Source organism: Corvus brachyrhynchos, unplaced genomic scaffold, assembly GCF_000691975.1.
Source record: "Corvus brachyrhynchos isolate BGI_N302 unplaced genomic scaffold, ASM69197v1 scaffold63, whole genome shotgun sequence".
In the NCBI taxonomy this organism is placed as follows: domain Eukaryota; kingdom Metazoa; phylum Chordata; class Aves; order Passeriformes; family Corvidae; genus Corvus; species Corvus brachyrhynchos.
Genome location: NW_008237227.1, coordinates 1,330,607 through 1,346,071, shown reverse-complemented (window position 1 = coordinate 1,346,071; position 15,465 = coordinate 1,330,607). Strand labels below are relative to the sequence as shown.

The window sequence follows — 15,465 nt, the reverse complement described above, 5'->3', positions numbered from 1 at the left end:
AGCCCAGCCCGGCAGAGCTTGGCCTGGGTTCAGCGGAGCACTGCTCAGGCCCCCAGCTCCTCCTCCCTGTGTCCCAGATCCTCTCCAAGTCTGTGATGTTCCTCACCTATTTAATTACAATATTTAACTGTTGTACTTGCATGTGATCAAACTGTTGCACAGTCACATCTTTAAAAAGCTGAGCATATTTAGACTTGGCAATAGGCTGGAGAATCTCCAGCTCCTGCAGGAAGTTTGTCTGCTGAACAATCATTGCTTAGCAGCGTTAATTAACCCTGGGAGATAAGGATTCCTCTGACCCGGCGTGGGCTGAGTTACAGAGCAGACTTTCTGTGCTGGGGGAATGCTGGGAATGCAAACTGGGTGAGATGGGGCCTTTCTGTGTCCTCTCTTAGCTCTGCTGGCCCCAGCCAGACCCAGGGCTCTGGGTTGGAGAAGCTGCTCTGGCCTCCACAGCTGGTGTTTGTGAGCAGGAAATCCTGAGGGAGGTCCTGCTAACACACACTGTGCTTCCAGCCCTGCCCTCCCGAGAGTCAGATCCAGAGCTTCCAGGCCCTTCTGCTCAGAGATCTGTGGGGAGGGTGTTTCCCTGCAGCCCCTTTAAAGACCCGGAAAGCTTAGTTCCTCTCTTGGCAAAATCTAATATGGGGTTTTTCTGGTTTTTGGTTTGTGGGGTTTTTTTTCCATAGAGAGATCTTCAGTTGAGGTATTTATTTTCTTAGGAAGCCTTGAATTAGGAGTAGAGTCATACTGAGAAATGCCACTGAGCATCTGGAGTGCATTTCACAGCACTAATTCTGCCCTGCCCAGGCAAAGGCTGTCAGTTGGAATCGTGCAGTGTGGCTGAGATGTGTATGTGAAATGACAGCCCAACAGACAGCGCTTCCCCTGCCCCTGTGCTCTGTGTGATGCTGGGGCCATTCCCTGAAACTGGGGAGCTGGAGAGACACCACAGGCCAGCACTGACCCATTATGGGATCAGTGACAGCATGGATTTAAGTGGAGCCTGACTAGGATGAGGGCTTGGCACACCCTACCCCAGCCAAGGGGAACAGAGAGAAGGGTGCAGGGGGTTTTCTTTCCTCTGGTTCTGCTACCAAAAGTTTGTGCTTTCTATGTTACCCCTGAGCCTTGCTGGCTTCCCAGGGGTAATCCTCTGGGGCTTGAGGATCATCTGTCCTGCCCTCCCTACCTTAGAGCATACCCTAAATGAGAGTTAAAAGAAACGGGAGCTTGTTTTTATGGTGGGTCTCTAATCCACTTGCAAAACTGTGTTTGTGCTGTGGTGCTTGGAGCTCACTGAGGTGTGGGGGGTGAGGGCTCAGCAGCTGGGCCACTGCCCAAATACCTGTGGGAAAGGCTCCAGGGCTATCAGTCCCTGATCCCCAAAACTCATTTGCCTCATTTCAGTGAGCTAGCTCGTGTTTTCAATTTATTCTGCCAGCCTGTGCACTGGGGATCAGAGAGAGGAAGAGCCTTGGCTCCTGGGCCATAAGCCCTGCCATGAGCCCCTGAGCTGCCATGCTCTGGTTATTCTGTGTCTGAGGAGTTCTGAGCATGCTGTTGTTGGAGCTGTCCAGATGGCAAATATGTTTTATTCAGGAGTATAATCCTGTCAAGTCACGCCAGGACGGACAATGGACTTGATCCATAGTTAATCCAGTTTGTCAGGCTCTACCTTTGGGCTCTGTCCTGCAGCTTTCCAATGTCCCTCCCTGTGACAGCCTTCCAGAGCCTCGGGAACGACTCCAACGTGTGAGGGGCTGCTACCACATCCCTCACGTGACCTTAAAGGTCCCTCTGCACCATGTGCTTTCTGCTGGGACACAGTGAAGGTTTAGGATGGGATTTTTCACCAAAACTTACTTTAAAGCTTGACATCACCTCCATCCATCAGAAGACAGACCAGTGTTACTGTTTTCAGGGTGACAGTGGCCATCAGTTATTAACTTGTCTCCAGCAATATCAAAAACTTCCAAGGGGTTTGTAACTTTGAAAATATTTGGGTGTGATCCCCGCAGTAACACCACAGAGACAATTAGTGTTTTATACAGTTACAAGAGTGGGCGTTCTCTGCTCTGTGGAGAATGTTCCCATGCACAAATTAACTGAGCAAATATCCAGTCCTTTGGCTTTGGAGGTGGACTCCTTCACTTCAGCAGTACACAGAAATCCATGTGAGGAAGGAACTGGAGACACAGAACATCTGTTAAAGATTGCTTGTAATGGAAACAAAAGTGATCTAGTAAGAAGAATATTGAGTGCAGATGTCTCGTGAGCGGGTAGAGGAGGACTGGCACCAAAGCTAAAACTGAAAACAGTACAAATTGGAAAAGACTGATTTGAAAACCAGAATTATCCTTTAGCAGCTTTTAAATCAAAATTGACTGTTTTCTTGGGCTTCTCATACTGGAGGAGTGGGTTAGTTTTGTTATTTTGTGGGGTTTTTTTGAGAAATATCAGAGTGAATTGTAATTGTGTCCCCTGGCCTTCCTTCAGAGCAATCTGCAGCCTGGCAGAATAGTCCATCCACTGCCTACAGTCCAAAGTCTGGCACTCTGGGGCCCATGAGAGGCTGACAGGGAGCAGGGATAGCTGATTCCAAACTGCCTGGAGCAGTGAGACCGAGATCACCTGGGGAAGGGTCATGGCCTGGTTAAAAGCAAAGATGGCAAAATTGCAGTGGGAAATCTCAGCTTGACTTTACATCTCAATTTCTAAGAAACTATTCCTACAGTTTGATGAAAATTTCCTCCCTTTTAATAAAACATGCCAGTCTGGGAGGATGTGTAGAACAGACTCATTGAAATGCAGTGGCAGCTGCTGGGCTGCAGCAACCTGTGGATGTTCCCATAAACTGCAGCAGTCCCTGTTGGTCCCGTGAGCTGAGCTGGTGCCCCACAGCCCAGGAGGTGTCCATCGGGATCCAGCACAGCACCAGGGAAGGGCAGGAGGTCACTCTGCCTTCACAGAGGGGCCTGGGAGCAGGGGCATGTCCCAGGGGAGCTGTTCCTCGGGCTGGGCTGGCTCCTGCTGCTGCTGGGGGGGAATGGCTGTTCCCCTCTGTGATGCCAAGCTGGGAAATAACCAACTGGCCCAAGGTTAAGGGTGCAGCTGACTCCTGCCTTTGATGTTCCTCTGAAGGAGGGGAGCAAAATAAAGGCAAGCAAGACTTTGGCTGTTTGTAGTCCCTCGGTGGGAGGGGGAGGGTAGGAGAGGGAATTTTGGCTGTGCTGGTGGTTCTGGCTGTAGCCAAGGGGGCAGTGGCTGTTCTGGATGGTGGCTTTCAGGAAAGCGGGGGAGCATCAGTGTCTGGTAAATCCCATCAGGGGAAGCTGCAGTTGCCATGACCCCCTCGCAGCCCATGGCACAAGGAGAACAATGTCCTGTGGTCTGTGTGTGACTTGGGCACCGACAGGTTTGGGCAGCTGCAGCTGAGCTCCCGGGGCCAGGGCTGGGCTGGGCACGTTCTGGACCTCCCAGGTACACAGCAGTGCCAGGCTGCCCCCAGGGGTCAGGAGAGATGAAGGGGACGGATAACAGAGGTGTTCCCTTGGGTTTTCTGTAAGGTTTGGGGTCACATTACCAGTAAGCCTCTGGCAGGAGAGTCACTAACCCTTACACCAAGTAGGACTTCTTCCCTGTTCTGTGTGTCTTTTACATAGGACTTGAGGGAACAGCTGGAGCTGTGTCAGGGCAGGCTCAGGCTGGAGATCAGGAAAAGGCTCTTCCCCAGAGGGTGCTGGGTGCTGGGCACTGCCCAGGCTCCCCAGGGAATGGGCACAGCCCCGAGGCTGCCAGAGCTCCAGGAGCGTTTGGACAGCGCTGCCAGGGATGCCCAGGGTGGGGTTGTTGGGGTGTCTGTGCAGGGCCTGCAGCTGGGCTCTGATCCTTGTGGGTCCCTCCAACTTGGGATATTGTGTGATTACCTTCCTTTTCTCTCCCCAACTCCTGCCCTTGAGAGAACACTGCACCTCCTCAGCCTTCTGTGGCTGGCGCTGTGGGATCTGTTCAGCATTTTCTTGGCTCATCTCTACGACAGGAATTCTCTGCATGAGGCCTCTGAACGTGCAGGTGCTGAGCTCAGCCCAAGCACAGGCCCGTTGGGCATCATATTTAACATTTAATCCATGTGCTGCCATGCTTCCCTGGGAGCCTGCTGGATGGGAAATGAACACCCTGTCTGCTGGGCCGTGGTGCCCAGTGAGGATGTGTGGGGGCTGTGTTTGTCTAATTAACCCTGAGCAGTGTTATTGCTCCTTTGGCTGAAGGTCTCAGTGGAAGTCCAAGGGAATATCCCAGCAGTGCCTGGTGTAGGCAGGAGCAGCTACCCAGAGCATGTGTGGGAGCACAGGGATGTGCTTGTGTGCTTCCCTGTCTAACACAGACCGTGCCCTCCTCTCCACATCACTGCAGTCTCACGTGGCTGCAGCCGTGACTGTCAGAGCACAAACAGACCTGTGCTCTCCCAGGCCCTGAGTGGGAGGTTTGCTCCTCAAGTTCAGCCAAGTTCAGCTGGAAATAAGAGACATCTGCCTTTCCCCTGGTGCTGCTGAGGAGTGAGAGGCCAGGGCTGTGTGACAGATTGGCTGTGCTGGGGAGGCTGCTCTGCCCTGGGCAGCCGGGGCTGTTGGCTGCCTCTGACGGGGAGCAGGCAGGGCTCACCTGCTGCCAGGCACTGCTGGCCCCTGTGTGCTACCACAGGTGAGATTCTGGAGGCTCTGGGGCTGTCCCAGGGCAGGTTTGGCCCCATGCAGCCATGGGTGGGGCGGTGCCTGTCCCGGAGCCTCGCTGGGCAGGGGCTCTGCAGAGCTTGGCAGCAGCAGCAGGACACTGCTGTTCTCAGAGGGGAGTCCTGAGGTTTCCCCGAATTCCTTAACAGCTCTGTCATGTCAGTGTCATTCTAGTGACTTTGGGTCACAGCCTGCCTTGCTCTCTCTTTGGTTGATTGTTCCAGGTTCCTGGGAGCACCTTGGGAACAGCAGGGCCTTATCTGACAGAAGAGAGGTGGATTTACTTAGTTTAAGGTTAATTGGCTGGGCTTTCATTAAAGCCCTGAATCTGAGTACTTGTTTGTAAGGCTGATGAGCCATGGGGAAGCAGGGGAGGAAGGCCAAGGGTGGGCTTGGTGTCCACTGCCTGTGGGCTCAGCTCTGTAAATGGGAACATGGCGGGGGTTGGGTTGCTTTTGTTCCTAGGAATCCCAAAACTTTCCCCAGGACTTCTGGCTGCATCTCCTTGTGTTAAGGGAGCAGCCCCTGGGGCAGTGGGGTGCTCTGAAGCTCCAACTGATGCAGCAGTATCTTGTGTGGAAGGAATGGCTGAGGGGCAGCTCTGGGATGGGTCTCTTGGTGTGACTGTGGATGGTGCCTCTGCTCAAACTGTTGGGATCTGCTTTGCTTAGGCACTGGCTGACGATGGAATTTGTAGATGTTAAATTAAAGATAATTGCAGGCTTGGGAGGGCTGTGTGTGACTGCCAGAGGGGTGGAATATGTGCAAGAAAAATGTGCAGTGGGGATTAGCATTAGTGGTGGGATCCAGGAGAGCTGGAAAATGAAAAAAGCCTCTTTCCTTCCTCCTGGCCCAGATCCTCAGGAGATGAACTGACTCTCTGGGGTTCTGTGCCTCGTCTGAGGCCTTTCCCGGGGCATGTGGGGATGTGGCTGGAAATGGGTTGGAGGTGCTGAGGGCTCCATCCTGGAGCTGGCCAGCTCTGCAGGCAGAGGCTGTGCTGTGAGGTGAGCCCAGCACCTTCCACTGACACCCGAGTGCTGCTGCTGGACCCCGGGAGCCTCCCGTGGCTCCTGAAGGGAAACATGCCTTTAGTGACACGGTTGAAAAAGGAAAAGGCCTGACAGCAGTTGTTTCCATGACAACAGAAAGAATTGCCTGCAATATTTCAGCTCATCAGCCTGGGAACAGCCTGATTGATAGTTACGTACGCGTGGTAGGGAGAGAGCAGGAGAGGGGAGGCCAATTATATTGCATTTTCCTCGTCCTTGAATGCCTGTGGCCACAGTAACTGTGCAGGGCAGTTTTTCCTTGCTTTCTGTGTTTTCCAAGCGAGGATGACCTGTGTGTCCCTGGGAAGCACCGCTACAAGCTGCTGGCTGTGAGTCCCTGACCCTCCCTGTGCCGGGTGTGCAGGGAATGGGGACATCTGGCTCCCTGACTGGCAATCAGCAAATAGTTATTTACACTACAGACAGTATCCTGGAGGGGAAGGAGAGAGTTTGGCAAATGTTTCCAGCATAAGTGATCTGCACTAAGGACATTCCTCTCTTCCTAGGCTGATGATCCAAGGCAAGACGTGCGTGGCTTTGGGATGGTCTCAGAACTATCCAGGCTTCAGGAAACCCGTGGGGGGCTCAGTGCATCTCCCATTGCCAAAGAGCTCGAAGTCAGGGCAGCTTCAGTCAGTACCCACTGGCAGGACTGTAGCATTTTTGGTTAGTAGCCCCTGGGAAATGTGTTTTGGAGAAAATATTTGAACGTTCCCTTAAAAATAGATCCCCAGAGACAACAGATGCCAGCCTGCTGCTCATGAGGGAGGCTGCTCTCCTGGCTCCTGTTGGGGTTTCTTGATGATGCTTTTGCTTTGCAGTATGAGCAGAAACATTCAAAATAGAAACACTGTGGTGTGATAAATGGAACAAACCTACAAGAATCTGTGGTGCTTTGTCATCTCTCCCTGGGGTATGTAAATGGTGCCGTTTACAGCAGTTTGAGTGTGTGCAGCCCTCTCTGCCATAGCGCTCTTGGTGCAGCTCTGGGCCCTCTCTTTGCCCTCACTGCTGGGGGACACCTGGCCTCGAACCCCACAGCTGGGCAGTGCCACGGTCTTGGGGACGTGGCTGCCATCGCTGTGTGACTCCCCTTGCCTCCCTGTTTCCGCCCCTCATTTGCCGGCTTTCAGTGGGTAGCACCCCTCTAGAGGACAAGAGGAGGGAGCTCGGGATGCCATTATAGGATGCCGGTAGCTGGTGACAGTCGCTGGCAGAGTCACGGCTGGGGTAGCGGGCACACACAGCCCGTGTCCCCTCGCAGTGTTGTTCCTGTGCCGCCGTGTCGGCCTGGGCGGGGCCGGGACACGGGGAAGGGCTGGGGGAGCTGCTGCTGCCGCCTGGGAAGGAGCCTGGAGAGGCTGCTCGGCCGCGGAGGCCCATTACTTCTCTTCCCAGCTGGCTGAGAGGGAGTTTTCCCGTGCCTTTTTTCCTTCCTCAGAGGTATCCCGGTGCCGTCAGTCTGTGCCATCAGGGACAGAGCTCAGCGATAACTCACTGTGGATGCAGGGGTGTAACTGTCCTTTGGGCAAGCGCAGGATTAATTGTTCTTCCCCCCCAAACCTGGGGTGCACATGGTGTCTTCATGCCAAGGCAAAGATGGCTAAAAAGGCCTCCCAAGCAGGCTGTGGGCCGACTGCTTCTGGCCCAGGAATTAATTTCTGTCAGGAACCTGACACCCTGCTCTGTGTGGTTTCTGTAACTTTCTCACTCTTCCTCAGATGAGTTCAGAGTCTGTGTTGGATCCTCAGCAAATCCAAGCTTTTGACCAGCTCTGCCGACTCAACCGAGGCACCTCCCGAGTACGTACCCCCCATTTTCCTTCTGCTTTTAAACGGGTGACGGGCGTTTTTCACATTGCTAAGCCAGACACTGGCACTGGCAGAGAGGGGCTCTGGCTTTTCTCTGGGGTTTGCTCTAGTGCTGGCACTTGGCTGTGGCACACTGCAAGGCAGCCACGCTGGGGAATTCACTGGCAGGGAAACCATGGGAATGCCTCTGGCTTTGGGGCTGGGCCTGACAAGTGTCCATGGGGTGATCCTTTGTGGGTTTGTAACTAAGCTTCCCTCCAGACACTGCAGCTCCCACAGTCACTCGAACACTCCTCCTCCTGTGCCTGTGCTGTCCCAAGGAGAGCGCAGCTCCCTCTGTCCCTGGCATTTTCTTTGTGCCTCCTGCCTGTTTTGGCTGTGGTTGGTGGCACTTTCAGTTCTTTCTGGGTTTGTTTTTCAATTATGTGACTTTAAAGCAACCTAAAGGCCCCTGGAGAGTTGTTCAGTTGAGGACTGGTGTCCTGCACGGAGCTCTGTAGGGTCCCTCCGTGCCATCCGTGCCCTTGGCTTTACCTGGGGTGAGGTTTCTCTCGCTGCAGCAGGGACGCAGTGGCCCGGGGCTCTCTGTACGGGGCAGGAGTGTTCCCAGGGTGACCGGGATTTCCTCGCAGCTGGCTCTCCTGACGGAGCTGGCGCGTGGGGGCCACGGCGGCGGCGGTGACAAGCACGGGCTGCTCAGTGTTTCCCACGGGGACCCGGCCACCAGCAGCGTCTTCCAGAACGAGAACTTCCAGCTGCGCCTGACGCCCCCTCCGCTGGCTGAGGAGTAGCGCTGCTCCCGGGACGTGGTGCTGGGGAGCCTTCCCACCACAGCACGGGCTCTTCCCCCACACCGCCTTTCCCAGAACCCGCTGTGCTTGAGCCCCCCTGGGCACTGCTGGGTCGGAGCTGGGCGATGTCCCGGCTCTGCTTTGGCAGCCCTGGGGCAGCTGGGCTGGAAGCTGGAACTCCGGGCCAATCCCCAGCATGCTGAGGCACAGGGAGGGCTGCCTGTGCTGACCCAGGGGCTCGTGGCAGCAGCGAGAACTTTTCCAAGTAACCGAGTCAGCTCCGCCCTGCCGGAGGAGCCTGTCCTGTGCCCAGAAACCCCCGTGAGCCCGTGCTGTGCTGGTTCTGTGGCTGGGGGCCACACCTGAGCTCTACATTCTGCTAAAAGCAGCTGTTCTGGCAAGGCCTGGCCCTGCTGTCTAATGGGATTGTGGGAGGGCACAGAATGGGCAAACCTGGAGAAGGCTGAAGAATGCAGAAGACACCTGTGTGAGCAAACTGACCTGCACATGCTGTGTTCTACCAACCCATTAAAGAGGCCCTTGGTTGAACTTTCCTGTGTGACTTCTGCACTTCTTTGAGTAGGCTGCTGGTAAGAGTAGGATACATCTTGTGCCTGTGGGTGAAGCTCAGACCTCGCCTCTCACCTGTACCTGTGTTGGGGGTGGGAGGAGTGTGCGTGTAAAAGGCCCTTGGGGGCTGCAAGGGCCAGAGGGTGGGTGTGAAGGGCACTGATGGTCACAGAACCTTTAGCGCTTTGCTCTCAGCACTGCAACCCAGCATTGGTGGGGTTTCTGTGCTGTCACACACACGTCTCTTCCCCCTGCTCTCTTTGGCGCTGGCACTTGGGTGTTTCCAGGTGCCCTCGGGGTCCCAGCTGCTTCCAGAGCCCAGCACCAGGCAGGTGTTGCTCTCCCTGCACACAGAACTCCAGTGGCTGATCGGTGCAGGGCTCATGCAGAATGGCAGGAATGTGGGGCAGCACGGCTGCCTCCAAGGAACACAGAAGCACCAGGTGTTGTGCAGAGCTCAGCTGGGCAGGAGCAGTGCCCTGGGGCCCGAGGTGCCCTGTGTGCTCACCTCCTGCCCATGAGCAGAACTACCCTGGCCTGTGTCCAGCCTGCAGCCACACAGCAGCTGGGGCAGCTCTTTCCAGGTGAGCCAGCGCTGGGCCATGAGGCTGCCCACCAGCCCCAGCACGTTCCAGGGCCTGGTGTGCTCCCATGGGTATTCCCCTTCTCTGCCTGGCTCCGGGGCTGCCATCTGAAGCTGTGAGCAGCTCTTCCTTTGCTGGAAGTCCGGGAATGTTTCTCTGTAGCATGGAAAGCACGCAGGCAGTTAGGACAAGCAGAAGACCAGTTGTTCAGTATTTTATTCAAGAGGAAATATACACACACCTCTCCCTGGCAGGGGGAGCAGCCAGCCCAGGGCACAGCTGCGACGGCACGGCCACGCCCGGGTTTGTGCAAAGGAAGGAGCCCCGTTTCCGTGGGAGCGTTCCCGATCCCGAGCCGGCTGTGGGATGGAGCAGGAGATCCCCGGGGCTGGGCCCTGCCTGCCCTCGCCACCACCCCGGCACTCCCCAGAGCGCCGCTGACATTTTCCAGGAACAACAGAAGGAAGAGGCAGCTTATTGTGCTTAAGACATCTGAACAAATCCTGGGTAGGAGACACTCACAGCTTGTGGGTATTGCTAATTACTTACAGTTAAAGAAAGAATGGATCCTGACAGGGGGCCTGTGCTGTGTCTGCCACCAGCACCCCCGAGGTCACCGCCGGTGCCCGGCCAGGGCTGCGGCTCTGCTCGCCTGCAAACAAGGCGAGCTGTGCCGGGCAGGGGGTCCTGCTCACCTTCCCTGCCCTTGGTGCCCCAGGGAGAGCTGGCAAGGAGCACCCTGCCCTTGGGAAAGGCCCTGCTGCGCCAGCCCACCCATCCTGCCTGGGAAGGAGAAGCTGTTCCCAGGGCAGGAAGAGCCACCTTCTTTCCGGGAGGAAAGCTCAGCCAGGCCAGGCAGGAGAGTGAGCTCATTCAGCTCTCAACTTGGGTTATAATTGAAAGGTTAAATATGAATAAATGCTGTAGGTTTATATATGTTTCCTTCTACCTATGGAATGTGTCTGAATGGTCCAAAGACACCAAAATGTTGTTAGAAACTGTAGTTAGCCAAGAAAGACAACCCTGCCCTTAAAAATTAAATAAATCCTATTTAGTTTTACTACAGCCTTTGTTTAAATGCCCTCAGAAAAACCGAGTATTTTTAAGTGCCTTGTGAGAATGTATCTGTTCATGCAATGGCCCAAGTTCCTTGTTTCACAAGCATTGCACATTTTTATGTAAGTCATCAAAACTATAAAACCTATTATTTTTGTCCGAAAGTCTTAGTCTAAAAAGTACAGCATTACTGTGTATCCACCCATGGAAACTCCCAGACACGTGCATGTGCACAGACACACACTGTTGCCTAAATGTCTTCTAAAGATACTGATTACAAAGTGTATAAAAGTGGGAACACATTGTCAGGATACAGTGAGAGATGAGCCATCCTCTACCACAGACTATAATCTAGGATCAGTCACTAACTGTACACGTTTATACAGCCTTGGATTCACCAGGGACTTCTGAAACGCAAACAGCAACTACACAAAGAACGGCAGTAGCGCTGCGGGAGCACAGGAGTTACTGGCTCCAGCTCCCTGCAGCTGCTGGAATCTGAGAGCGACTTTTTTGTTTCCTTCAAGCGCGGCGGAAACCGAACCTCCTGTGAGACAGCTCCGCTACCAGCCGGGTGAGGGTCCCCTGCTCCGACCCTGCTCCTGGGCTGGGAGCCACGGAGCAGGAGCCAAAGCCTCCCCTCTCCACTAGGATGACCTCAGGCTGTATTTTAACAAGCTCACACGCCACCTCCCAGGGGCATCTCCACGCTGTCCCCAAGCTCTGCCAACACAGTGGTGTGGCTGGTAGAATTCTGTTTCTTTAAACTTTGTTATTCTTCAGGCAAATGCAGGCCCTGAGGCTGTTTGGTCCTGAGTGTCCGGCACCAAAGAGCCCAGGAGGAGGCAGAGGCGGAGCCAAGGGCGGGTGTTCGGAGGTAGTCGCTTCCTTCGCCTGTCCTGGTACTCCCCAGTCCAGTGTGGTATTGGTTAGATGGCCATGCCCCACCTCTGCCTGCTCCCCCTCCTGCCCACCTGCAAAAGCCAGACCCCCTTCCCAAGATCCAGGCAGAGAAAAGGGACCAGCTGGATTCAGGGAACTCATCCCCCTGCAGAGCATGAGCTACCTTCTCAGAAGATTTCAGAGCCTGGCCTACCCTCAGCAGCTGCTCAGTGCATAGCCTGGAGAAAAGTTGGAGGCACTTTGTGCATTCTCTAGCCTGCCATTCCAACCTGCTGGAAGCGTGGTGCCGACAGCCTCGGAGAAGGGTCACACCAGCACCAGGAAGAGGCCGGACAAGGCGCCAGGACAGACAGAGACGGGAGAAGCCTCGTGTAGCTGTTTGAGAAAGAGTAAGGGCACCTCGGTTTGCTGCTCCAGGCACGCACCCCCCGTGCTCTGAGGGCTCCCTGCCAACAACCCGACAGGTGGAAACATCTCGAGTGGCACGTCCTCGTGTGAGAAGCTGTGTGGGGGGTAACCCAGACCAACAAAAGGGCCTACTTCTGCTAGAAAAGTCTTAAGATTTGTCACTACCTTACGTGCAGATGTGGGAGAGCTGATCAGGCTGAGAACGTGTTAAAATTGCTCAGGCTGTTGCTAGTTCACCATATGTAAGTCCTGTGACCGCGCTCCCATGACAGGAATCTGAAATATCAAGTGCACTGGAAAAAAGGGATTGTCAGAAAAAACGGAAAATAGAAATACTACAAAAGCAACATTACTGAGAAGGAAGTGGACTGAGCCGATGCCGACTTGTGTGGTTACACAGTGGTTTCTATAGTCTCAATCACTTCCATCTCGCATTGCGAGGGCGACAGGAGCGGGCATTCGTCCGGCTCCCAGCTGCTATCCGGGCTGTAATCTTCCTCTGAGCTCAGCTCGGCCACCCCCTCCGTGTCCTCGTCACACGACTCCACGTAGTGAACCCCCACGGCGTTGATGCCGGAGTCCTCGGAGCTGGAGGGGGACGAGCAGTGCTCTGGTTTTGGTGTATTGCTCTCCTTTGTGATTAAGGCATTGCGGACGGAGCCCTCGTCGGGCTTTGCCCTGTGCGGGGCAGGTGGCTGGCGCTGCACGTAGCACATCTTGCCGTTGATGCACTTGACGCGATAGTTGTCGATGAACAGGTCGGCGATGGTGCAGAACTGCGGCGCCTCGGGCGGCAGCGGCGGCTGGAAGGCGGGAGCGAACTTGAGGAAGTGCTCGGTGAGCGACACCGAGATCTGGATGGTGTTGGGGGACTCCCGGGGCCGGACGGGGATCTCGGTGCTGGGGAGCTGCTCCACGGGCGTCATGGGCTGGTAGACGTATTTACCTGTGGGGACACAGAGGAGCAGCGTTTAAAGGTTGCTGCCTTTGAGTCAGAACCGAAGCGGTGACGTTGACACCCTCGGACACCACCAAGAGTTCCCTGCTGGCAGCAGCCGCTGCTTCTCTTGTGGCCTCTCCAGGTATGGATCCTGTGACACCTCATGCTGCAGGTAAGCACTGCCTCCTGTACCCCAGGGCTGCTCCTCTCCCTGCCCCTGCCTCGAGGACAGCTGTAGGACATGACTAACTCTGGAGAATTTACTCCAGGGGCACAACTCCATAGCCATGAAGGGGGAAAGATGCCAAATCTGCCCACCCCACCCTCTAGGAGAAAGGAAACTGATGAGATTCTCAGAGGCTTTTTTCCCCCCACTGAACATGTCATGTAAGTTCTAGCTTACATCTTTGCTACAATGATCAAAATTTTAATACATCATTATTATTCCAGTGAGTCTCCTTGCATGTGTTTCCCTGTTCTTTGTTTCTTCTAAATCGTGTTCTTCCATATTATAAACCAGGAGTTCATACATGACTACAACTAGAATTTTAAGGCAGAAAATAAGGGAATTTCCAAGCTTTAGAAATGCTTTTGGCACCTTGATTATCTGGTTAAGTAGTAAGAAAATAGGATTATGTTGGTTATATTGAGCAGAACAAAGTGTGAACTGAACATCTTCACTAAAAGAAATAAATAAGAGAGCAGAAAATTGGGACTATGTCAGGAAAAACTGAGAAACCCGAGGCTATGCCTAAGACTGTAAACCGCTGCATTTTATTTGCATGAAGCCTCTGAAAGAGTCATGTCTCCCCAGGGGCTCATCCGGTGGGAAAGCACAAATTTCCAGAAGCCCTGTGAGTAGTGGGGCTGTCGGAAGAGTTTCGCTGCACGCGCGGCAGATCCTGCTTTGCACAGGCAGCAAATGCACCAAAGCACGGAGGGGCTGTGCGGGTGCTTGGAGCTCTCCAGCTGAGGGGCAGAAAGCTCCTGCATTAAGGAAAGCTGAGTGCTGGTGTGTTCCCAGCTCAGAGGTCGGTGCAGCCTTTCCCCCTGAATCACCCGCTCCTTTGGAACATGGCAGAATGGCTCGCGTTGGGAGGCACTTTAAAGATTCACGGAGTTCCAATCCCGCTGCCCTGGGCAGGGACACCTCCCGCCAGACCAGGTTGCTGCAAGCCCCAGGGAAGGGCTTGCTCCCCCTGCAGCTCCTCTCTGCAGCAGAGCATCCCCCCGAGGCTGGGGATCCCTCCCGGCCCTGGGAAGAGCTGTGCCGGGCCACACGCACAGCCTGAGCTCTGCCAGCTCCGGGACGTCACCGGGAACCTCCAGCACCGGGAAGGCTTCTCCCACCCCGCTGTGCTGTTGGAAGGGAAGGCTCGTGTGAAAGTCGGCTGGGACTTCCACGCCCCGTAGCCCAAGGACAGGGAGCACAGCAGAAAGGCCTCGGAGCCGAAGGAAGAGCTCTGGAGCGTGGGAGAGGCTCCAGGCACGACGAGGGAAGAGCCCACCCGTGTGCCATGGGAGGAGAGCGCAGACAGAGCTGGCAGCAGAGGGAAGTGTGTGAATGGCTTTGACCAGCTCCCCTCGAATACCTCCTCCAATGTTTTCTCCCTACGATCTGTGGAATGGTAATTGTTAACAGAGCCACGGGGAAAGCTCAGTGACAACAAATCGAGCTTTTCTCCTGTCTGCTTATGGCTGGATGACAGAAAACACAAAGCCATCCTCTCCACTTGCCATCTCTTTACCATGGTGGAGTTCCTAAACCTGCTGTGACTCAGAGGAATGAGTGCTGGCATCCAGCAGCTGCGTGCTCCAGCCACAGGCAGAGCACAGCTCTCACTGCTCCAGCACAGATCCGTGGTTCTGGCGGTCTCTGAGTGATGGGGTCCCTTGGAGGTTTCTCAAATCTCGTGGACAGAACTTCCCTAGGAAGCTCCTCACCTTCACAGCCACAGCAGCAGCCCATGGCTTCCTGCCATCTGCTGCTTCCCAGAAATCCTTCTGTGAAATTAGTGAACATTAAATATGCCACTGCCTTGCAAAGCCCCACAGCTGATGATTACTGTGCTCCTGGCTGGGATAGTGTCTGATAAATTCAGCTCATGGAAACTGAAGTGCAGCCTGCCCTTGCCTGAAACCATGACGCTCTATTTATCCATAGATTTGGAGTGCTTCTGTGTGGGCTCCTTTGACAACCAATGATAAAATAAAACCAGATACTGATGAAAAATATTTCTTCAACTCAATTCTGTGCCACCTCTGTTTGAAGAGTCCAAGGAAGGGTCCAGTGAAGATTTTACCAGGAGGAAGAACAAAGGTGTCTGTACAAGAGGACTCTGTTTTTCCACTTAAAACAGCTACCACGTGCTGGCAGAAGGATGTTGGGAATAAAAAGCAATGGATTTAAGCCGAGGAAGCTTACAGCACAGGCATGGAATGGTAAAGCAAAGCCTCCTCAGTTTGACTTTTTTGGTGTTTGTTTTTCCCCTTTTGGGAAAAGAAGAGGAGCGGCGGCCGGGGCAGCCAAGGAGCTGCTGGAGCTCAGCTGGTTGCTCCTCCACCGCAGCAGCTCCCTGCATGTCTCGGGCTGCCCCGCTGGCACTAGTTCCAGGGC

The 15,465-nt window shown here is 54.5% G+C and overlaps 2 protein-coding genes across 2 annotated transcripts in view; one reads left to right on the top strand and one right to left on the bottom strand.

Moving 5' to 3' along the window:
- VPS8 (VPS8, CORVET complex subunit) overlaps positions 1–8,937 on the top strand; it is a 71,554-nt gene extending 62,617 nt beyond the window's left edge. The window contains 2 exon segments of the mRNA XM_017729392.1: positions 7,507–7,587; positions 8,229–8,937. Of these exon segments, the coding sequence (XP_017584881.1) occupies positions 7,507–7,587; positions 8,229–8,387 (240 nt within the window). The 3' untranslated portion in view covers positions 8,388–8,937.
- Positions 8,938–9,740: 803 nt separating this feature from the next.
- On the bottom strand, positions 9,741–12,894 carry CUNH3orf70 (chromosome unknown C3orf70 homolog). The gene has a single exon (XM_017729416.1). The coding sequence runs from the start codon at positions 12,832–12,834 to the stop codon at positions 12,301–12,303; it is 534 nt and encodes a 177-aa protein (XP_017584905.1). The 5' UTR covers positions 12,835–12,894; the 3' UTR covers positions 9,741–12,300.
- Positions 12,895–15,465: the final 2,571 nt, after the last annotated feature.

Excerpts from the sequence above, each read along its gene's own strand:
- CUNH3orf70 (XM_017729416.1), bottom strand. The coding sequence starts at position 12,834 with ATGACGCCCGTGGAGCAGCTCCCCAGCACCGAGATCCCCGTCCGGCCC.